The sequence below is a fragment of the Buteo buteo genome, chromosome 27, assembly GCF_964188355.1.
Source record: "Buteo buteo chromosome 27, bButBut1.hap1.1, whole genome shotgun sequence".
In the NCBI taxonomy this organism is placed as follows: domain Eukaryota; kingdom Metazoa; phylum Chordata; class Aves; order Accipitriformes; family Accipitridae; genus Buteo; species Buteo buteo.
In genome coordinates this window covers 4,817,995-4,841,473 of record NC_134197.1, presented here as the reverse complement: position 1 = coordinate 4,841,473, position 23,479 = coordinate 4,817,995, and the positions used below count along the sequence as shown (strand labels likewise).

At 44.5% G+C, this 23,479-nt stretch overlaps 1 protein-coding gene across 2 annotated transcripts in view; it reads left to right on the top strand.

Moving 5' to 3' along the window:
- Positions 1-23,479, top strand: part of SDK1 (sidekick cell adhesion molecule 1) — a 417,916-nt gene that overhangs the window by 379,262 nt on the left and 15,175 nt on the right. For both annotated transcript variants that reach the window (XM_075058380.1, XM_075058379.1), the window contains 6 exons: positions 6,927-7,042; positions 8,457-8,643; positions 9,299-9,436; positions 12,510-12,671; positions 13,864-13,989; positions 22,019-22,183. In XM_075058380.1, coding sequence (XP_074914481.1) covers positions 6,927-7,042; positions 8,457-8,643; positions 9,299-9,436; positions 12,510-12,671; positions 13,864-13,989; positions 22,019-22,183 — 894 coding nt within the window. The remainder of the gene's footprint in view (positions 1-6,926; positions 7,043-8,456; positions 8,644-9,298; positions 9,437-12,509; positions 12,672-13,863; positions 13,990-22,018; positions 22,184-23,479) is intronic.

Sequence of the window (23,479 nt, the reverse complement as noted above, 5' to 3'; positions counted from 1 at the left end):
GTCTAATGGGTAGACTTTTTCAAGAGAGTTGAGAGCGCTACTTTCCCAGCCGGTGCTGTTCCCGCTCCTCCCGGTGCACATGAGGGAGCATCAGGCCAAAGCACCAAACACTCAGCAGTTCTTCCCCATCCCTTGCACCCTTGAACACCCTTCAGTACCTCCTGGGGGGTGAATCCTGCACTCATCAGAGCTGGCGCTGCTCTCAGTGACACAACTTTTACACTGGGTTAGCTCTACTAGCTTTCGCAGAGCTAACCCTAATTTGCATTGATGTAAGCGAGAGGGGATTTTAGCTCGTAGGTTTACGCCTGTATGTTTGTTTGCGCATACCTAATGCTTGTCAGGCTCTTGCTGTTCCTGCTCGTGGGTCCGTCTCTGCCGAGTGATGGGCTGCCTGCCTGTGTCTGATCGTATCCTTGTTGACACAAAAGAAATAGAGGAAAAAGCTCATTTTATTATTTTCCCCCTTCCTGTTTTAACCACCTGTATGCCCTTTCCAGAGGCAGTCTGACAGTTCTGTAAGGGCTTTTTACTTTTGGGCCAGGCGCTCTCAGTCCATTGATGGATAATCTCCATATGCAATGTGATAGCCTGTTTTAGGTTTGTATTAGCTAAGTAGAACTGTGGGCTTCAGCAAAAGAAAAACATGTAGTCTTTGTTTGCTATTTCGCAGCACCGCTCTGTGAGATTCGCCTCGGTTGTAGGCGTTGTAATGAGATCACGGTAACCTTTTCTGCATCACTTGGATCGAGTCGGCCCCGTGAAAATCCTGGATTGCACAAGGCTCACTGGAAAATCTGAACCCCGTATTAAAAGATTAGTAATCACAGCAACAGTGTTTTCGCCACCACTGGAAGAGATGGTGAGGGACAGGATGAGAATTACTTCTGCTTGAGTCACTTGCCAGTTTATGAAGGTTCTTCATGAATAAGTCATATCCGTGGAGGTTTCCTCAGAACATGATTGCCTCCTCAGTTCAAAAAAATGGCATCGGCAGATAACCTCCTAGAGTCTGGGTCCATGGAAAGGATGCTCCATTTCTAGTCCTTGGTTCATATCAAAGTTTTTCCAATATGCGCAGTGAATGTCACCTCTCCCTCTTTCCTCCCTCCCCCCCTGCCTCCCCCCATATCTCTGCAGATGCTGAAGACATGCCTAGCCAACGTTGGGAAGCTTCCCAGCGCTAAGCAAATAAGCTGGGGATGTTACATTTGGGTATCATTTGCAGCTGCTTTTATTTATGCTTTTTCATGACTTTAATATCCTTAAAATTTTGATGTGACAATACACAGCTACTGTACGAGGTGTAGTATATATGGAGGAGACAAAGCGTTTGCCCTCCCAGATAACATGGCACAGAGTGAAGCAATTGTGAGTGTGCTAGATTCCCAAAGTCCCCGTCCTGACAGCTATTCTCTTTCTCCTCTCCACCCCTTCTTCTCCACCAAGGTAGGTTTGTCTGTTTATCTTTCTATTTTTGCATCAATTAGATTGTGCTCCCTCTTTATCAGTGTTCATGAGGCTGAGAGAGATGTTGTTCAAGTTCTTGTATTGACTTCCATTGGTCTCTTGTACAGTAGGAAATATTTCAATTTCTCTTACGCTGGTCTATACAACCACGTAAATCAACACATATATCAACATCCCTGAAAAAGGGTTATTTCCTACTAAAACCTGGCTTTTCCAGCTGCTTTAACCTCCTCGCCCACCCAGTAGGAGGTTGGGCTTCTCAAAGATGGGAGAGACCAGATAGCTCCTTTCCTGAGACTTGTTTCAAGTCGCAGGGTGACACAAGCCTGACGAAGTTAGGAACTGGCAGAGCACTAGGTTTTGGTGCCGGATCGTCACGTCTGAATAAGAGGGTAGGAGCACTCGGGTCCAATGTTAGGAAACGGAGTTGCGTTGGAGGGAATAAGACCCACGTACAAAGGATGTGGATGCCAGTCTTATTGCATCTGAAATACATCTTGAGTAACCCCAGGAAGTGCAGTCCTTGGAAAAAGCGCATACTTCCATCACAAAGCATAGCCTAGCTTAAAACAGCCAGAAATTGGTGGGAAACATCTTTTACGTTCTAAATATAGCTTGTGCTGCTTTGTCACAGCGGAAAGCAGCTTCGCAGTAGCTGTTTTTGAAGCACAATTAACTAATTGTTATTGAACTAATCAGCATCGCTCACGCAGCATTCCTGATGGCACAGAGGTACTGCTGCACCAGGGAAGCGTTCCTCGCTCCCACCTCTCTTTCGCAGACACTGTAAGAAAATGGCCAATAAACACTCAACACTTTTCTCTCGTGCTGCTTTTCCTTGGTGGAAGGAGTGACTGCAAACATCCGCAGATACGCCTTTTTGTTCTTTCTTGGGAGGTACCATCCTTGCATTCCTTCTTTAAGCCCATACTGCTAGAAAACCCCTTGCGTTTTTGCTTTACCCATTCTGCAGATCAGTCTCGCTGTTTTATCTGGTGACCTTCTGTTTGTTTTGTTGTGTTTGGCTTTTATAATCCACTTAACTGTTGCTTATCTATGCCATAACTTGAGGGCAGTGGCTGTGACAGAAGAAGAAACAATCTGTTCTCCACGGCACTGCAGGGACAGAACTTCAATACGGCGAGGATGGTTTAGGCTAAAAAAAAAAAAAAAAAAAAAAAAAGAAGAAGCAGAAAGCTGAGAGTTATTTTAAGAGTTATTAAAATAGGGATACACTGGCAGAGTTTGTGTGGGGACGGCAGGGAAATCTGGAAAGAGGTCAGTGATCAAGATTACACAAACATCTGACCAGCCAAGCTGATCCCGGCATGATGGGGGAGGACGGCTTGTCTGAGCCCTCTCCAAATCCTTTCCAGCTCTGTTTTCCATGACTATGTGTGCCAGGAACCAGTGGTGTAAAATTTGGAGGTGCTGCATGTGCATGCTTTCCTTGTCAGCACATGCTACATTGAATATTGCTGTGTCTTCTCTCTTGTTGTTACTCACTAGGTAGATAAGATTACAGCTGATATCAGAACATGCTGCAACCACCCCTCCATTATAATGTGTAGACGTACAGATTAGAGGCTTTTTAGGCCTGGAGCCATTTCTTTGTTCTGTGTTTATGCAACACATTGTGCAATGAGATTCTGGCCTCTAGGTGCTAACACCAAAATGCAAATATATTGATTACTAGGGAATAAAAGCAAGCATGTTCACAAAAGCACGCTTTGATGAACTGGGGGGAAATGCTTGCTAGATAGAAAAGGATCAGAGGTCTTTACAAAACAGAAATTTGCTTGGGATTGCTTGGAACTGTGGGATCAAGCTGATGCACAGAAAATCTTCAGTCTCTTTCACCGCATTTTTCTCCTCATTTTTTGACTGCATGTTTATTTAAATAGCATGAGTGTCAGGGAATCTTGTCCCAGACTTGTCTGTGAATTTCCTGACATAATACTGGCATTACAGAAACAATTAGAAAATCAGCAGAGGAGAAATCCTTTGCTACCCAGAAATTGGAGCAGATGTAAGAGCAGCAAGGAATGCTTCATAAAAACAGTTATTAAGTTTACGCAATGAATCAGAAGGATTTGTAGCCTACCTGTGCTACAGAGCATCGTGGCAACTGTCACTGAGAAAAGGAATAGGAGTTTTGTATTGATGAAAAGCTCTCGGTGCCACACAGCCCAGAGAGCAAATATCCCAAGCAAGCAGCCATTAAAACGGAGGTGAACCTTCTGCAATGCGCGGAGCTCCGGTGCGGGCAGGCCACTGGGGATTTTAAGCACCTTCTCTTTAAAGGTTGTAAGCATTTGCAAGCTCAAATTGACTGCAGTGTGAGCAGAGGCTGTTCAGTACGATTGGAAAATGAGGGCAGTGATATGTTTAAATGTGGATTTAGATGTGTAACTTTATTCATGGGCTCGTTTTGACACTCTCGCTGCATTTCCAGATAGATTTGCTGTCTTTACATGATCCTGCCAGCTTCATCCCTGTCCATAGTTGGTATTTTTTTACTAATTACTATACAACCTGCTCAGCCTTTCTCCTTAGTTTTGACTGAGAGTTTCAAGGAGACAATCTCAAAGGTGAACAGAAATCAGATGAGAAAAGAAATGTTTACACATATCTGCATGAGATTCCAAGGCAGGATACGTGCACAGAATTAGACTTCCTGAATATGTACTTATTTTTTCAGGGAAAGTGAAATGCTTTCCACCTGCCAAGAGCTGAGTTTGGACCCTCAGGGGTCTGTGTCGCTCCTCCTATAGTTGGTAATGTCACTAACACCTACAGCAGTGTGAGGTATGCAGCTTTAACCTTGCTTTTTATGTATGCGTGATTTCAACAGCCGTGAAAAAATCGAGAGCTCAGTAATCTTGAACTCTGCATTCCTAGAAGGTAAAAGGCTTTTGAATTCACCTTTTAAATGTGCCTGCTTTTATTGGTACAGCCTGTCCATCCATTCAGTGAATGGTTTGGGGTTTCGAACAGGTAGAGTCTTTAGGGATGTGTTTCCTTCTTTTTAAAGTATTTCATTTCACCCTTAATGTAACGTGCTGTCTGCACAGAGCCACATCAAGCGTCAGCAGCACTTTTCTGCTGTCCCTTGCTGTCAACAAGAAATCTGTGCTTAGAAGAGGAGGGACACATCAGCCTTTGAAAGTTGAACAGAGGGACAGACTCACAGGGCACAAAACCAAACAATTTGCATCTCGTGGAGGCTCTGGGGTAGTGAAGAGAAATGTCTTTTTCTACATTGTCTTTTCTTTCTTTTTTTTTTCCCTCCCATCAAATTTTCCACCGCCATGCCAGCAAAAGTGCAGCTCCAGCAGCAAGAGTGTCAGTGGAGAATGATCACTGGCACTTTTTAACCATTGTGTTTCTTAGACGTGCTCCAAAAAGGGTTTGAGGAAAAGCCGTGTTTTTCTGGCAGCAGGCTCTTCTAATGGTCCCATCTCAGAAGCGACAATTGTTGCAGGCTGGCACATGGGATCTAAAGAAAAATGCCATTGTAGGTACTGCTTCAGAGCTGGGTATTGAGAGCACGTTGAAGCTGTCAGCTCAGGACAGACAGCAGTGTCACTACCTAGAAAGAAAACACATCGCTAAAGTGATCCATTTTCTTCTGTGATTGTACATATTCCCGTTTCCCTGAGCGTGTCATCATCTGCAAATCTCCGAGATGTATTTTCAGGTTTGTACTGTGTGATCAGTTTGGCCTCGCACTCTGATGCGTGCTGTGAAAGTCTCGAAATCTTGGGATTTTTGGTCCTTAACAGAACGCTGCTATGTTGCGCTGAACGCAGGCAGCTGGCCGGGTAGCTGCTCCCTTCCCTCCTCCGCAAAGTGCAGAAGACAGGGCAGCAATTAAATGAGTGCACCCCTGCGAACAAGCTGTATTTTACTGATGGTCATTGTCACCTCGTGCATCCAGCTGAAAGGGAAACAACAACAACAAAAATATAATAAATAAATAGTTTTAACCGAGCACTGGGATAAAGGCTATTTTCAATTTTGCCTTTCACGTTTTAATTGTACAGCAATAATTTTGCAATAGAGTTGCCGATGGCAAACATGCAAAAGACATTAACTTTATTTATGTTTTGGATTATTAATGTGGCTGTTAAAATTCCTCCAGTTAGTTTTGATTGAATTGTTTTTTTGTGCGATTCTGTCGTTTAATGGAGCGGTAAATAAGAATTTCTGATAATGAGCCCAAGCATCTGTCACAACAACCTGGCGCTGGTTATTAACATTTCCATTAACGGCAGGGTGGGCAGTGATAATATGGAAACCACACAGTTAGAACAAAATAAATAGTTGGTGTCAGGCTGAGTGGGTGTTAATTACTATTTTATTTTATAACTCTGGGGGGAGGGAGTATTGGTAGAAAAGTGTGACTTATGAAGGTCATTCCCTCTAAAGAAAGAAGTCTCGCGAGGAACAGATAACCGGGGCTATCTAACTCGAGTAGGGAATATTTTATCACTTCTATTTACGGCCCATAAAGGGGCAGAGAGAAAAGAGGCAGCTTTCTCAGGTGGGCTGGGTGAAGGCTATGGCACCGTGAACACGGAGAAAGGAGAAGCGTACCCTTTGCCCTGCTTTTCTCTTCCTACTTCTGGAGTTTGAACAGGACACGCTCCAGCACCTTTTCTGTAAACAGAACATGTGCTGTTTGGTTAAGACCTGCTGGAGGCAGAGACAGCAGGTCAGGAAAACAGACCGTCCTTGCTAGCTGCTGGGGAAGAAAATCTACCTGCACCAAGTTGGATCCTTGCAAAGGGAAGGATGGCGTGACCCAGGTGCACTCAAGGATTAGTCTTCTAGCACGGCACCGTGCAAAGAAGAAACGCCAAGAGGGCCGGCGTGTGTATGCGAAGGTATAATCAAAGCAGAGCTAACGAGTAGCAAACTAAAAAGTCGTTTTGTCACACATTAAATAGTCGTTGAGTCGATCGAACGGTGTTGAAGGTAATTTTAGATGGTATTTTGGCCCTAAGTCTTGGAGCCTTGCGAACAGGCTGTCAGAAAGGCTGTCTGCTGAGCGGGGCGCCGGGCTGACGGCGGCGGAGGGGCTGCCTCGCTCCCGGTGACTTTTAGGAGGGCTCCATCAGGAGCGGCGTCACAGCCAAAGGCAAGCCCCCAAAGTTACTGTAGAACGAAGGCAAAATCCTCCTTTCTTTTCCCAAGCTGCTGGCGGGCTTGAGTTGATGCGGCGTCTAAGCCGGTGTGTGCAGGAGAAAACATAACCTCCTCCAGGGGCTCGGCGGCTCCGTGTGTGCGGAGCCTTCCCGGTGACACGGATCCCTCCGGGGCTGACTCCGGTAGCTGACTCGGGGCGTAAACAAGAGTCTGTCCGGGGTCCTTCCGCAACTGGCAAATTGCAACCGGGATATGAACTAGTTCTGCTCGTCACTATTAATTCTGCTGTTGTCCTTTCTCTCTAGCACCAGCGCTGGCCCCCCAGAACATCCAAGTAAACTCCCTTTCTGCAAGCCAGCTGGAGCTCACCTGGGACCCCCCTCCTGCCGACAGCCAAAATGGGAACATCCAAGGCTACAAGGCAATTCTCCTCTTTCTACTGGCTTCATTTATCTTGCTTGGCGCTGCTATTACTTGTGAGATAGCTCAACAAACTCCTGTTGCCCTCACTGCGTAAGGCAAATTAAAAGAGCACTCAGACTGCAGTACGGAAATGGCACTAAGTCCCAAAACCAAAAGAAAGAGAATGACACGAGGGGGAGGAAAAGTATGTTGCTATTTGTGGAGAAGGAGAGCATGGGGAAACAGGGTATGCAGATAAGGAGGCAGCTCCACTTACGCAGGCAACATAATCTGCTTCAAAAAGCAACAGACACACAAGAGCTAGGGGCAAGAAATGTATTCAAGAAAATTAACTGAGCTTTCTATCTGTCAAATGTTGCAAGCCATTACGAAAAGCAGAACTTTCTCCAAGCTAGAAGCCTGGGCCAGGTCAGATTTCGGAAGAATTATTTCATTTCCTTAACTTTAACAGAATTAAATCACGGTATTAATTGCATTTGGTTCATAGGAGATGAGGACATTGCAGAGGCATGATGTTTAGCTTCTCCAGCATGAGAATGGACCCTCAGAGAGTGGAAATGGGCAAGTCTACAAACACTGGAACTTGGCTTGGGTTCAGTGTCTGGCTCTGCCTCCCTCCATGAATTTAGGTCCATAAGCAAAGAAAAGCCAAGCCAACGTGAATAATCTGGCATCCCTTCTTGGCAGTAACAAGCATCCTTATATATCAATTCATGTTCTTTTCCTTTTGTATGTATATAGATGGCTCCAACAGCTTGGCTTGTAGAGCCAAGGTGGAGTCTTGCCTTGGCTCATTCTCTCAACTTTCTGGCTTGCTTTGGCCTGCTGCATCGCTCTCGCTGCCAGGCCTGTCCAATAAGTAGGGCTGGCACCACTTTTCCTCTTGGAAACGACTTCTCCAAAGCCTAATTTTATGGCATCAGGATACAAATTATGTAAGGGAAGAATGGGGAAAAGTACCTCAAGGAACGTTAGGGAAAGTCTTTATTACCTTCTTCAGGAAGGCATTTGCTTAGCTGTCCTGCGAACACAATTGGTGAAACTGTTGTGTGCGTGCAGAGGTGAATTATGGAGCATCGTATCAGGATGCCAGTGCTGACAGGCAGCTAGCATTTCAGGGAGAATTTAAAAACTGACCTCTCGTTGCTGAACTCTGGCAGCTTATATCTGCTGTCATTAGGCCATATTCTTCAGCCTGTGCTCTATATTTGAGTGATAGCTACATGGTCACTGGACTCAGGGGAATTTGCCAAAGGAAGAGAAAAGATTGGGCACATGGTGAAAAGCATTAGTATCCCATTTCACGGAGTCATCCAGAGCAAGACCGCACCATCTTCCTCATCTGTTACAGCTGCAATGCCCAGATATTTTCTAGGTGTAGCATATACTAAAACATTTCACTGTCCCGACAGATTTATTACTGGGAGAGCGACATCCAAAATGACACGGAGAAAGTGAAGGTCCTTTTCCTCCCGGAGACGACCGTCCGGCTCAAAAACCTGACCAGCCACACGCAGTACATGGTCTGCATCTCCGCTTTCAACGCGGCCGGGGACGGCCCCCGGAGCAGCCCCTCGCAGGGCAGGACACACCAGGCAGGTACGGGACCGATGTCTTGTCTCAAAACACAGACTTGGTGATGACCAGTATGTAACTGGACAGTGGCTAAGGGAAACGGGCGGACGCAGGAGGGCACTGGTGTTTAGATTTAGCTTTCGGATGGGTCATTACCTTGTAATAGTCTCAGAGGGGAAAAGAGTGATCAAGTAAGGGAGCGATACAGCAGAAATGAGAATGGGCTGGCAGAAGGACCAGTCTTTTTTTTTTTTTTTTTTTTTTTTTTTAATGCTGGATCAGCAGCCACCCGGTCAGACCGAGCTGTCTCGATGCTGGACGTGACCGTGGTGGGAGCGCTCCAGCACAGGGCGAAGGCAATGCCCTTGTCGGTGGCTGTGAAGAAGAGGCGTGCGCTGGGGCTGCGTGCTCACGTTAGCACCCTTCTGAGGGTCTTTCCCTCCTGCGTCCGATCTCGGTGCTTGCTTTTGAGGTTCAGCTTTGCAGCTGAGTGGGTGCCTTTTTTAGGCCAGGCTGGGTTTCTCATTGATTACAGGACGTTTGGATACAATTGACAAATCCCATTCTCAGCTTGTTTCCTTTAGATTTAGGCTGGGCAAATAAACCAATGTTTTATAATATATATGTATATCAGATTGACTACTCCTACTGCAATTCAATCTATTTGTAATCTTTTTAGCACCCAGCGCTCCCAGCTTTTTGGCGTTCTCTGAAATCACTTGCACGACACTCAATGTGTCTTGGGGTGAGCCGACAGCAGCAAATGGAGTCCTGCAGGGTTATCGAGTAGTCTATGAACCTTTGGCTCCCGTCCAGGGTAAGAAAGATCTCAGATCATACATATTCATGGGGAAATGATAGAAAAGTACTGTAGTATCTTTTATGTCTGCCCAATTTCCTACTTGCTCTCTGCTGTTTTCCAAGAGAAGCCAGGTGGCAGAGGGTAAGTAAAACAATTCCGCTTTTGCCAAAACTGTTCAGCAAACTATAATATTGTGGAATATAGCTTTTGTCTGTCCTCTTTCATTTTCTTGCACAAACTATATTCTGTGTGATTTGAAAAGTCATTTTATGGCCATCGTTACCTGGTATGGGCGAAGAGGAAACTCAGCCTGAGAGTGCCTGATTGTCTCCCTGCATTGCACTTTGAAATTGCTGAGTAGGCTCTATCCCAGAATAGTCGTCAGACACATTTGTGTCGCTTATCACATCATGTGTCACTTCTGTTATCACAAAGGTGGCCTGGGCATCAAATGTGCTAGTCGTCACTGGTACCACTGCCGCTTTTGACAAGGGAGAATTACTGTGATAGAAATTTAGTTGTGTCTGTTTACGTGGAGTTTTCAAGCAGCATCTTTAACCCAGCACTAGGTTTAAGCTAGACCACAACAATGTGGTGGCCACAAATGTTTCATTAATTTGCCAGAACAGCAACAGAGACGGATTTGGCAATTTCTGTGGAAACAAATGTAAATTCATTCCAAAAGTGAATTAGAAAAGATAACAAAGTTTGTGGATGGTCTTATTAATATTTTTATATTCCTGTTAGGTCGCCAATAGTTCAATAGGATGTCCACCTTTGGCAGTGTGACAGTAGGGAGAGTAATTTCAGCCATTGCCAATCCATTTTAAACTCTTTTCGAAAGAAATAAGGATATCAATCACTCGTATTTGCTTCTTCTTTAAGGACTAAAGATCTATATTGTCTGAATATCCATGTCTTATGCACTGAGAAAGTTATATTCAGGAATGAAAACATGAGAATAAAAGCACTTTCAACCTTTACGGCTGGCAGGTCTGAGCACAAAGAGCTAATGCAGAAAGCTTTTCTAATTCTGACCAAGAACTGTGCACGGGGTATGCAGGAGGTTCAGGCTGTTTGGGCATTTCCTGTCTTTTATTCATTCCTACACAATGTTTAAGAATACATTTTTGCCCCTGAAAATATGGAAGTGTCACATCATGTTTTCTCTGCATGCATTTGACTTAACATCCTCAGAATCTTTGTTTTCTTTTCTTCTCTTCCCCACCTCTGCTTGTGCTATCTCTGACTCCAGTTTGTCCCTCCCTCCCCTGTAGAAGATTCTGATGTGAGCAGAGAGATTATGGAAGGCTTTTCCTCAGATTCTAAATTTTTGCCTAAATTTATTTTCCGGTTTCTACCCATTTGCTCTTGTGCCAACATTTTTCTTTCAGCAAACCGATTTATTCTCCCGCCATGGTAAGTAACGCCTCCCTCGATGCCATCATTTTCCTCCGTTAGAAAAGCCATGCTCCTTTGTTTAGGGAGCAAGGTAAAGTCAAACTCATTTGAAGATGGAGCACGTAATGGTGCTGAACGCAGGCAGCGAGGCTTGCGGGGCCAGGTCTCACATTCCTCCCTCCCAGCACTACAAAGCAACAACGTGGATGGACCAGACCCCCAGATGGAGCTTTTTTCCTGCATCTTTTGACTTTTCACCCGTTCGTGATGTTCAGCTGAGCATCCTCGCTGTTGTGACGCCTCCTGCCTTCCTACTCACAAGCCTGCTTAAAACCTGCGCGTTTTGCGAAACTTTCTAACAGCGATCTGTTCTTTAGCACAGTCTTCTCCCTGTTTGACCTTTTCTTGTTTAAGCTTTACAATGTTATGTTTTACACAATAATAGACAACAAAATTACCCTGGAGCCTTTTTTAACAGTTCCTTTTTTTTGGAGCATAACTTCAAAATGACAAATGCTTCCTGATTTGTCTCAGAGAAATGAAATAGTACACCTAGGGAAGGAGGGAGCACTTTTACTGCTTCCTCGTTAACCAAGGAAAGATTCCCTGAGTTATAAATTGTATCTGGGAGAAAACTTTGAACAGAAATTGCTTGGACATTACTCTTTATTTAACTGATAAAAACTGAAAGTATCATCTTGATTTGCATAAAATAAGCATCTGGATTGAAAAACATCTTCCTTCTGCATTTTTCTGGAAAGAGAAACTAGCAAGCAGCCTTCTCTAGTGGGAAAAACATTCTCCTGCTTCCTATCTTCTTGGTTTGAAATGTGTTATGTACGTGTACAGAACCAGAAAAATGCCAAAAGGACTCTGTAAACTTGAACTTTCTGTTCCATAGAATATTTTAGAAATCAAATCCTTTCTGTTGACTGACTTTTAGAAAACTCCAGTGAAAACTAGATTTTTTGTTTTCAAAGCACTCATTGCCGCTCTGCCCTTTTATGCAGCATTGAGAACCTGAACGTGAAACTAGCTATGAACCTTGATGAAGGAAACAGCACTGATTTTAATTCATCCATGTAAGAAAAATTCTTAGAGAGTGAGAAAAGTGAAACACAGGTCGTGACTTTAGCCTTGTCCAAGCTAATAACACTTTGATTGCATCCCCTATTGCAGTGGCATTTGTACCCACAAGTTACCTGTGAGATACGCATCTTTCATTCTGCATTCACTTGGTGATGGTGGAAATGACAGGACGAGATGAAAGGAAAGAACCTGGCCCTCGTTTCCTCCTCCAGGCAATGTTGCAGGTTACTTGGCAAAGAAACGGTGGAGAAATGCTTGCATAGGAAGCAATCTGCAACATGCAGTCCTCTTCGTTTACCTCCTCCTTTCTTCCCAGAGTAATTAGTGAAGTTGCTTGTAGTCTCTTGGTAATTTCCCAGTTGTGTTGTAAGGTTTTTTTTCTTGTCAGTACCCACTTATCAAGCTTAAACTCTAATTATACTTATCAGTGCTGAAAATTGGCTATTATCACTACTTAAACTCCTGCTAATTGTAAGAAATACTTTCTTAGCAAACTGTTAGATAATTTTACTTACCATCTAGATGTAATAAGCTCCACTTGATTTCTCTTTTTGCATTGCAACCTTCTCTTATTTTTTTATCTGTGTGGCTCTTCCAGGGGTGAGTAAGGTGGTCACTGTGGACATTAAAGGGAACTGGCAACGCTGGTTGAAGGTCCGAGATCTCACCAAGGGCATGACCTATTTATTCAGAGTTCAAGCCCGAACCATCGCCTATGGACCTGAACTGCAAGCCAACGTCACAGCTGGGCCAGCAGAAGGTAAGTGGAACCATAAAAGCATGTCACAAGCCAGATCAGTTATACAAACACGGTCCAACAGCGGGGAATAATGCACTCAGGGCTTCACATGAATTTCCAAGCCAAGGAGAAGCTGAGTCACAGGAGCTCAGGACATGATTCACTGGGTTTCGCAACTGCTCATGAAAAACATGTTTCCTTTTTTCCTGAAATCTAGAAGTCTGATGTGAATAAACAAAACAGCGTGAATAAATAATAACACAAATGGGCTAGCCAGGGATTTCAGTGCTGCAACCTGACAGCGCGGTGCATAATTCTGACTGTACTGCTATGCAGTGGAGTCAGAACTGGAATAACTCTGCCAAAACCAGCAGAGGTTCCTGGATGTAAAGCCAGAAAGAATTTACAATTATTCTCTCCTGACACTTTGGCTGATGCAGAGGGAGAGGTCTGCGAATTTCCTGATATGTCAAGAGGAGCTACAGGCTGAATACCAGCTTGGTTCAGTGTGTGTACCAAAAGAGTTTGCTTTCTTATTTGATCAGTGATTTTCATAAACAGATAATCTAACAAGGTAAATACTCTCCAACGATACAAGCCTGTCCAGTAAATCACAGAACATCAATGCAGTGGTCACGTTTCTGATTTTTGCTTCTTTTCCCCCCTCTATCAGAGCAACGTCTGGCAATTCCACTCTTCTGGGTGCCAGCAAGATCTAATTTTGTCACTGTACTCTCTGTAGCCATTATCTGGCACAGCAGCACTGTGGCTCCACAGTTTAACTCTCACGTCCCACCACAAACAGTATAAAGCAGGAATCCTCTCTAACGTGGTCGTGGCATCTTCCCAAGCAAATGGGCGGGCAGCTGTCCCCACGAACCTCTCCCTGAAACTTGGAGACTGGTTTTGCCTCCAAATTCAGAAGCAGCAGCGACAATGTGCAAATGCTGCAGATATGCTCATGGTTAAAATGAGAGGGTTTTTTCTCTTTCCTTCTTAACACAGTTATCTCTAAAACCCAGCCATTGGCATGTAACTGCTGGTACTAGAACCAGTGAAAAATTTAGGTCAATAGCCCATTGAACTGGTTTGTGTTACCCATATATTGACTAATACTTCTAGATTTTTTTTTTCCCCTATATCAGTAGAGAAAATGAAGAATACTGCAGTCTGTGATACCACCACCATTTGCTATTTTCGTTTCATCCTTTAGGGTCTCCCGGATCTCCTCAGGAAATTCTGGTGACAAAATCTGCTTCTGGGCTGACACTGCAATGGACTGAGGGAGATTCAGGAGAAAAACCCACAACTGGCTACATTATAGAGGCACGACCCTCAGGTAAGCCATGGGAAACAAGAGAGTTTGACAACATGAGTTCCCTTCCTTCAGTCCACGCTGAAAAACAGATAATATCCCATCCCACAGTGGAGAGATCGTTTGTCATCCCAGTAAGGTACGGGGATTTTGTGAGAGAACGCTGTTGCCAGGCAGTATTAAACCATTGCTGGTTTATTATGTGGTTTAGCAGATTTTCTCCTGTTTAGGAATAGTCACAGAAAATTACCCTGAGTGCTCTGGCTTTCACTGTGCTACATCACTGGTAAATCATCCAACTGATGAGCTAATATAGTTAATAATTAAAACTCACTTAAAGGCTTACAGCATCTTTCATGCACAAGGACTAATAAGTACTTGCAAGCTGTATTTTGAGGACTGCAGATAGAAATCTGTCCTCTTCTGCAGCAGAACACAGCAGCTAATTACTGTTTTACTGTTAATAATAATAGGGCCAGGACTTTAGCACCGCATACACATTGCTTTCCCCATTTGTTCTTGTGTTCTGCAGGCAGGGCATTAGAGGGGGAAAGGAATCTCCTCCTCACCACAGTTTTTCTTGGTGCTTTCCCAGAACTCCCAACTCCTTTGCTTCTGGGATTTGCATTTTACTGAAGCTGCTCCCTGATTTTTCCAGAGTATTTCCCCAATTGGACAAGGACATTTTGAAAGTGGCTGTATGCTCCAGCCTGTTTGCAGCCTCTCCCAGCTTGGTAACCCTTGCACATTGAATAAGCGCACACTTTCTGGCAACCAAGTCGTTAAGAAAAACCAGTGAATGCTGCCAGACCCCTGTGTAATCTCACTTGATAATTTCCCTCGGCTCTGACAGTGAATGTTGATAACCATTCGCCGAGTACACTTTTCCAGCTGGTGATGCGTCTACCAGATACTTGTTTCACGTAGGCCATGTTTGAATGTCACGATGTCAAAAGCTTTGCTGAAGTCAGGATAGATGATGTCTGCTCTTTCTCCTCTATTGACAAGGTCTGCTACCCTGTCACAGGAGGAGATTAGACATGCTTTATACTTGACATATCCATGTTGGCTGCTTGTTCTTTCCTTTTTTACTTCTAGGTGCTTGCACATTGCTTGATTATATATTGATTAAACGAATGCTTATCTGTTTGATTATATAAAGGATCCTGACTGTTTCTTGTATATGTCTTGAATGTAAGGTTGTGTTGAAAACCCATGGTTTTAATTATGTTTAACCAGGCCAGTAACAAAATTATTGCCTGCATTTCTGTGGTCATCACTGAAGATGCAGATTTCCAAACCTGCATCTGATAGAATTTGCTCTGTAGTGAAGCTCTGCTGTGACCCTGAAACTTCTTCCTCATTTCTGTCATTTAACTTGACAATTGTTTTCAAAACAAAGTGAAGGAAAATGTGCACCTTCTCAAAGTACTGGAGTTTCTCAGAGAGATCAAGGTTTGTTTTTTTTTTTTTAATTAGAGGCATGACACTGCCGTGCTTCTGTTTCCCTTACATCAGCTTATTGATTTCTGCCCTTATTTCTTCATAGGTAAAAAATTTCCTGTCTTATTTTGAACAGCATTGTTTAGATAGCAAGTTAAACCAAAACTGTTCATTGAAGTTCACTTGCCAGTTTATGTTTCCCCAAACAGGGTGTTTTGAGTTAAGAGTATTTTAGGGGCAAACCTGCAGCCCATGTACAGGTTGTCTGCAAGCTGGAAATTCAACTCGTGTGCGTGGTGACATTGCAAACTCATCTGATGTTGCTGGGCTTGTCTCACCATTGGATGTGAACAAACATTTTACAGTTCATGGCTAAGGATGTAGGATTTGTGGCCCACTCTTTTTGAGTAGGAAGAAAATAGTCCCTCCAAGGCAAGTCTGAGCTGCATTAACCCTGGGTCACTTCTGCTGGCCCCACTCCACTGATCCTGGAAACACACAGAAGAGGTCTTATTCTCCTGCTCTTGCAACCTGACTGTTGAGGCATTTAATTCCTCTTCAGATTATTTTAATCCTATTCATGCTGCTGTAGCAAATGAACTAGGCATTTGTATGCTGGATTCTCATCCTTCGTTCTGGTTGCAGCTGTAGGAAGCGTGAAATGTGATCCAGGAGAGGAGACAGACTAATTGGAACGTTTGCTTATTTCACCCAAGCGTCGGCTTCCTTTCTGTGCCACTTTTCTTCCTCATCTCTGCACGGAGGAGTTTGAAATCTGAATTACGAGCTTAACAAAAGCAGGGAACTAATTCCTCCTGTCAGGGCTGGTCATTCAGAGCAGCTTCTGTTTTAATATCATTCTAAGAATTTGCTTTTGCACGTTGATTTATACGGGTAGTAGAGCATGGATTGGAGGAACCTTTGTTTTTAAGGAGTTGTTGTCCAAGAGAAGAGCCGTTGACTTGTGCCCTTCACATAAAATCAAGGAAGGAAAAGATATATTCATCCTTCTGAGATCAAAAAAGAGGCATTGAACAGACAGATGAAAAGCTTTAGCTTGTTGCCAGTATTTAAATGCAATACCGCTACCTTAGTGTTTCACATCTCAAGTGTCATCTATTATAGGCCTCATTACCCCAAACGTTAAATGCTGTATCATCTCATTTTCCCTGCTGTAGCTCCCTGCCAAGTCTCTTCCATCAGAGTAGGAGGGTGGCTTTCTGTCAGAAATGGCAAACCCTACCCCCTTTTGTCACTTCCCTTTGAAATTTTCGGTGCCCTGCTGTGTCTCCCAGGGCTCCGGCTGCCCTGCTGGGTTTAGCAATGGTGGCAGCAGGCAGCTGAGATTGTTCATTTGATCTCCCCGTTTCTCTCCCGGATTTATGGAAGGTGACCAGGCTGACTACCTCCTCTGCATTTTTAATATACTCAGACACAGGGATGGAGCAGGCAAGCCAATATTTTTTCCGGAGTGATCTGTGCTAGAGGAAGACATTACAGAAACAGAAGAGTTTTTCTTTTCCTTCAACTTCTCTGTCCCCAGAGAAATGGATTCCAGTTTAGCTCCTTGTGCATTACAAGAAATGCAATTAAGCAGCCTCTGTCACTGCCGCCGTAAGCACTCCCCAGACATCAACTAGGCTGGCTAAGGAATGGGCATTACATCGTGTCCTCAGTTTCTACGTGCAGAGGAGAAGACAGAAACGGCACGACGATGATAAGGTTCCCAGTGCTGTCAGAATTTGTGGAGAGGCTGGTTTCACCCCTTTTTTCCCAACGCCGTGCCACATCCAAGGCTCCTTTCTCTGGACTGGGCTTCAGTGGCGGGCACGCGACCTGTAACGTACTAAGCCGTCTCACACAGACCTCCTTTCCCAATTATCCCCTACCTACAGAGGAGGTTTTTCTGCATAACGCCCTAGGGATCCACGCTGCCAGGAGTGCATGTGGATACGTAACTGCCAGCATGAGACTTTCATGCGTGTGTCGGCCCACTTCGGTCATCTTCAGCTGCAGGGTGGCCATGTAGGTGTTTGGTCAACCTGCTTCGTTGCTTGTGTCACCTCAGGAAAAGCCTCCGACCCCAATCAAGTTGATGAACATTTCCTCTTCTGCTTCCTTTCCCCATCGTGCGTTTTGGATTTTGTTTGTTTGCTTTTCCCAAGCAGGGGATGACTTCAGCCCAGTGGGAGAGAATTACATCTTAACATGCTTCCAACAATAATATTTCTAGCACTCTGGCTGGCATGAATGGGCCGGTTAAACTTGGATCAGCCACAAATCATGAGCTTAGGATATAGACAAGTCGGGAAAGTGTTTTCTTTTGCTCCCCGGTATGATCAGTTCCATGAAGGCAGCAGACTTTTGGGGGAAGAACCCATCTACTTGGAGTGGAGATTGTCCTTCCCATAAATACTGGTTTTCGCTTCCCACACCCCGAAGGCAGATCTCACTTTAGTTTCCTTTCTGGTGTCTTGAGTAATGTTTATATGTTTTCCTCCTTTTCTCTTTATTTTTAAACAAATGAGGGAGCGCAGTGTCAAACATGGACACAAACCAGCAAAAGTCAGTAAATTCAAAGTGAAGGGTGCAGCTGCATTGCCGGCATCTGCCATGGGGCCTTTGGTTCGCTTCTGCTCACGAACAACATGCCGAGGCTGACAGTTTGTCAGCCTTCACTTCCCATTCTTGTCCTTTCACTAGTTTGCATGATAATCCAGCCCTTTGCCTCTGACAAATACAACCACATTTTAATTTTGTCCTCCACGGAAGGAACGCGACTCGTGTTCAGCCGATCCGTAACTCTCAGCAGCTTCTCCCCTCATAAACCTCCTAATGTGTAATTAGGAGAAAGTTTTACGGCACGACTCTCCTCTCACTCCAAGAGGGGAAGGCTGGTATTTAAGACCCAAATAACTGACAGCTTTCCATCTCCCCAGCCGCAGCACGGCACTTGTTTGTTAGTGGCCTGAGTTAGCAGAGCCGGGAGCCTTCGTTACTGACTGACAGTTTTATTCAGCGTGGAGACCCCAATTAATTGCCTGTGAAACCAGGCCAGCCTGGGGGTGCTGTGCATGGCTGCAGCCTCCAGTGCTGCTCCTCACTGACGCAGGATGGCCAGGACCAGGCTGGACATCATTTTGGGTGGTTTCACCTTCCCCTGTCATTCAGATCTTCTCCCCACGCACATGCCTCAGTCCCAAACTGGACGGAGAAGTCAAGGCTGGGGGATAAAGATCAAATCTCACGTCAGCTGGGGCAGGGTCTGGTGAAGAGTTTATAGGAACAGGAAACAAAGAAAAAGTTTTTTTGAGGAGCCCTCCCTTTTCCATCAGACATTTAGGCCTTTTTTAAGAGGCCGAGTGCCCCGTGAAAGGCAATATGAAATGAAGAAAGGGACAGCTGTTACTGAAAGAAAATTTTGCGGGAGTCCAGTGTTGCAAACTTTGCTTTTCTCGATGGTTTCTATGAGGTAATACCCAGTTGGTAGCCCAAGCACGGCATGTGCATCTTTCCTCCCTAAACTGGGTGGAAAATACTGTGTACAGTGTACTAATGATTTTCTACTGAACTTAAAGGCCAATCTTTGCTATCACAGGTGACCTTCTAACGAATTCTCTTTCAGCTGAACTTCTAACATTTAGAGCAAACCTAGTTTTGAGGGATGGGGGAAGAGATGCCATGAATGAATTCACAAGCGTGTGTTCAATATTTAATCTCAAAGTTCACCACTGAAATAAAATGCTTTTTTAGTTTGGATATATCTGATTGTGATCTCTGTCAACAAAGAGGGGCCTGAATGGTCCATATGGAGAGAAGATAAATTCATTGAGGCTCTGGAATTAAAAACCTTGTTGGCCAGGACTTGGGGAGCCCCAGCATAGCATTGATTTGGGGTCAGCAGTGGGGGAGACATAAGGATGTCCCCCTTTCCAGGCTGCCACCGTGCAGATTTCTGACCACTGCAGCTGCATCAGCACCTCGCTGGGATCCCAAGGCTCACATGCTGGGTCCCGTTTTGGCCAAACCCTGTTTCCTACCCCAGAAAAGAAAGTCCGGGCAAAGATTCTTTCAATGAATGAAAGGGAGGTGGGCCAGAGAAGATATGGCCACCAGCCAGAGCATCTCTGAGTCCCTGCGAGACGAGAATCCCTCTGAAGAAACATCCACCAGCAGCCGTTGCTGCCCCACACCATTGCTCCCATAGCCAAGGGGACAGAGAGGTGGAAATGTAACGCTGACTTCTCAAGGGCGGTTATCCCAACTTACTGCAAGCTTTACACAGTGGTTAAATTTACGCTTCTTGGTCTGTTGGATATTCTGCACTGTGCACCCTGATAGGTTTGAGAAAATGAGAAAGTGCATGTGTGAACAGTTGTGTTTGCTGCAATGAGCGTTGAACATTCATTTTTATTGTTGCCTTTTCTTCCCCCATTTAAGTGGCTTTCAATGCAAATAAATTGCTTTTCAGACAATTCACCATGGGCTCAAATTCTCTTATTGCTGTTTACAAACGTGTTTGTGAAAGCTCAGGCAATTCTAGCAATTATGCCAATATTTTATATGCATCTTCCTAGTATTGGTGGTTGCAACAATCTAACTTTGAAAGTGCATGCCTGGCTCCACCCTCTTCCGAGAAACCAAATCCCAAACTCCCTTTTTATTACACTGTAAGTTTACGTGGTAGAAATAATCTAGCCTTCTATTGCCCTGTAAAAGGGAAGTCAATATTTTATCTCTTGTTTTATAGCCATTGTAATATCCAACTAATACATAACAATGGTACATTATGATAACTTCATTATACTCTGATCATGCGGGTGAATAACGTCTTGGTCTGAATTTTAAGCATGACAGAAAAATTACCTATTTTTATTGTTCTTTGGTATTTCTCAAATGTAGCTGGAACAATAACATTTCAGCCTGCTTTTTGCATCCACTGAGACTGCCAGTCCTCATGATCAGAAAAGATGTAGTTTGGGGGTTGTTAGTCATTGTGTGTGTTGCTAGACGTGCCGCACGGTACAAATTACCGAGCCAATATTTACTGATGCCAAAGTTAAAACATTCACATGGAAATGCACCTGCAGTGTTAATCAATCCGTCTTTGCTGCTATTCTCTGTTGCACAGAAGTAGGCTAAGGGCCAAATTTTGCTCTGTTACACCAGCACAATTCTGGAATTGCCGCGGTGACTCCGATTAGTTTACACCCAGGTAGATGCAAAGCAAATGAGAACAGATTCCTGCCTTCCATTGCAGCAGCGGAATAAGTCGCTGAGGGTAGTGCTGCTGGCTCCTGCTTTGTTGTTACCTCGATAACGCCTCAAGCTACAGAGTCGTGCTGATGCTCGAATCTCACAGCGCAGAGGACTTTCTTTCAAAGCAGGCAGCTCCTGCGCTGGAGTCGTATCTACGCAGGGGTTATCATTGTATTCCCATTGCTGTGGGACATGCAGAGAAAAATAGACATTGTTTGAACAGCTTTGATAACTAGAAGTTAAAAGCCCCATGGGATCCTTGTGAGGTCAGATCTGTAAGAGCGACGCTGGCTTAGGCTAGCTGAGAGTTTGGCCCCACGCGTAGACAGTAACTCCATTTTGTCAGCAAAGTGCTGGGCACCAGTCGTTACTGAAAAGCAGTCCGTTCAGATTAATGTTTGATTCCTGCACTCTAAATTGTTGTCTGATATTTTTAATTATTATTGGTTTTGTTCTTACTGGTAACAGGATCCACCTTGTTGAAAGTTCTTTCCGTTGCAGTCAAGTGAGTGTAAGATGACGGGTTGGATCAGGGACCAGAACGGTGCCTGGTGAGGGGGCACATCAGGATTTATGTCAGTACGGCTGCTGAGAACTGAGAAGACCCTACTGAAACACTCTTATTGGAATAGCATTGTGTTTCTAAAAACTTTGAGAGATTTATAATAGAAAGAAAAACTCGTTCCTGTTTAAAGATGCGTGGCACAGAAGCGGCGTGCCGGCTGTCCTGCTCTGCGGGCTGTGCCGCGCTGTGGGCCAGCCCACGCGAAGGAAATATCGCTATTGATACCGTAAAGCAAGCAGCACTCCAGTGACACCAGTCCACCAGGCACCAGTTCATGCAAGGCCACGGTACCTCCTGCCAAGAGACCCAATTCTTACATTAATTTGCAGAGCCTAGCCTACGCACTTCGCTAGCGAAGTCGGTTTTGCGATGTGAAAAGCAGGCAAACCCTGTGCGATTAGGACTCATTAGTGTAGCAGGTTGCTTTGGGTTTTACTCGCTCTGTCGAATAACGGGCGTGCTGATGCGGTGACCCTACCTGCTCAGGAGGGACCCAGATGGTTGGCAGCTGCTCTAGCCAGCTCAGGTCACTGTGGGTGCTCCTGCAGATTTTAGAGGAGGACTCTTCCATCTGGGCTCCTATAAGACTCCATCATGAATAAATGCCTTTACAGACGGGGTCTTGCAGGGCATTCTGACATTTGTGTGTATCGCTGAGCAGCCTTCGGGTAAGCATGTCCACCGCCTGTGGTTGAAACACACAATTAATGGCAAGTTTTTTCAGTGAGCAGAAGAAAGTGCCACTTCGCACAGTTCATGCCATTTCTTTCCTTGCTGCTTTCCTAGATGAAGGACTGTGGGATATGTTTGTGAAGGACATTCCTCGCAGTGCTACCTCCTACACAGTCGGCTTGGACAAACTCAAACAGGGTGTGACGTATGAATTTCGGGTGGTGGCTGTCAATGAATTTGGCTATGGAGAACCAAGTGTTCCCTCTGTGGCAGTATCAGGTAATCATGGAATTTTTTTAAAATATCTTTTCCAATGGAATTTCTTGGGGCTGTGGGGGAAGAGGTGAAAAAAAACCAGCCAGATTTTCTAGTTGCAACAAATAATCAAGGGCAGCTTGTTTTCACTTGTTTTAGGATAAACCCAGACTAATATAGTGGTGAATCAAGACTTTTTATTGCAGTATGCTTTACTCTCAAGAGGAAAAGTGCATGTATGCCATTGTTAAGTTTGACAAAGAACCTTCTGAGAAATTTCCTGAGTGTTTATATGTAAGATCTCTTGCCCTAAGACTAATTTACACAGTCGACAACTTGTTTGCTTTTTCTCCTTTCCTAGTCTGTTGTTTTGTTTGCTCTGCTTCCTCCTTTTTTATCCAGGGTTCTCTGATAAAGATTTTCTGTGTTATTTTGTATTTAGCTCTCAAAAATATAAAAGTGTAGTTTCACAAAGTTGTTCCTGATACCCTCTGGGCTGGCAGTTCCAGTTGGTGATGTCCTCAGGAGCTTCCCACCCTCCCTGCTTGTTTGTGCTTATTCCCAGTAAACAGGGCTATGGCTTCCAAAATCCCTTTGAGCAGCCCAGCACTCTGGTTTTCTGAAGGAACTTCAGTACCTCAAAAAGCAAATTCCATTCAGCTTGCCACGTCTGGGCAGCTCAAGTTCGATGGCCTGTTGTGAAGTGGGAAAGCTTGCCCTCGTGAAAGCTTTGCTCAGGTCCCCTCTTACCCTGGCAGGGACAGCTGTGCTCCAGGTTGCTTTTGAGCAATAGGTTTCATCCTTGCTGTGTCAGCAAAGACAGGCAAGAGGGATAATTGAACTTGATAAAGCGGCTTTGTGATTTGAAATTCTGGAGATTCCTGAGGAACCTGGCAATGCTCCAGTATCCAGAGTAGCTTTTTATCTCTTTGCTTCTTCAGTGAAAAGCATAAACGCCATTCACCAGTTACCCAGCAGGCAAGAGTAGTAAATGCTGCTATCGCCATCACGGCTGCGTTTGTCCTTACACAATTAACCACTTAGCCTGTGGGAGCTGTCTATGGATTTCAGTGTGAGTGCTACCCTTGCTTTTCTCCTTCAGGACAAGGGCATAGACAACCCACTTCAAACACCGAGAGTCAGTGTTTTTCCTATGTGTGGTTTCACAGAGACTATAACACAATGTAAAGGGTCAGTAGTCATGTCAGTCTTTCCTGGAAGACATTATTCCTCTGAAGCTGAGCATGCATCTCCTTGTGATGCTTCTTATAAATAAACCACTTGTTTGTAAGTTCTTCACTTGAACAGAACTATTTAATT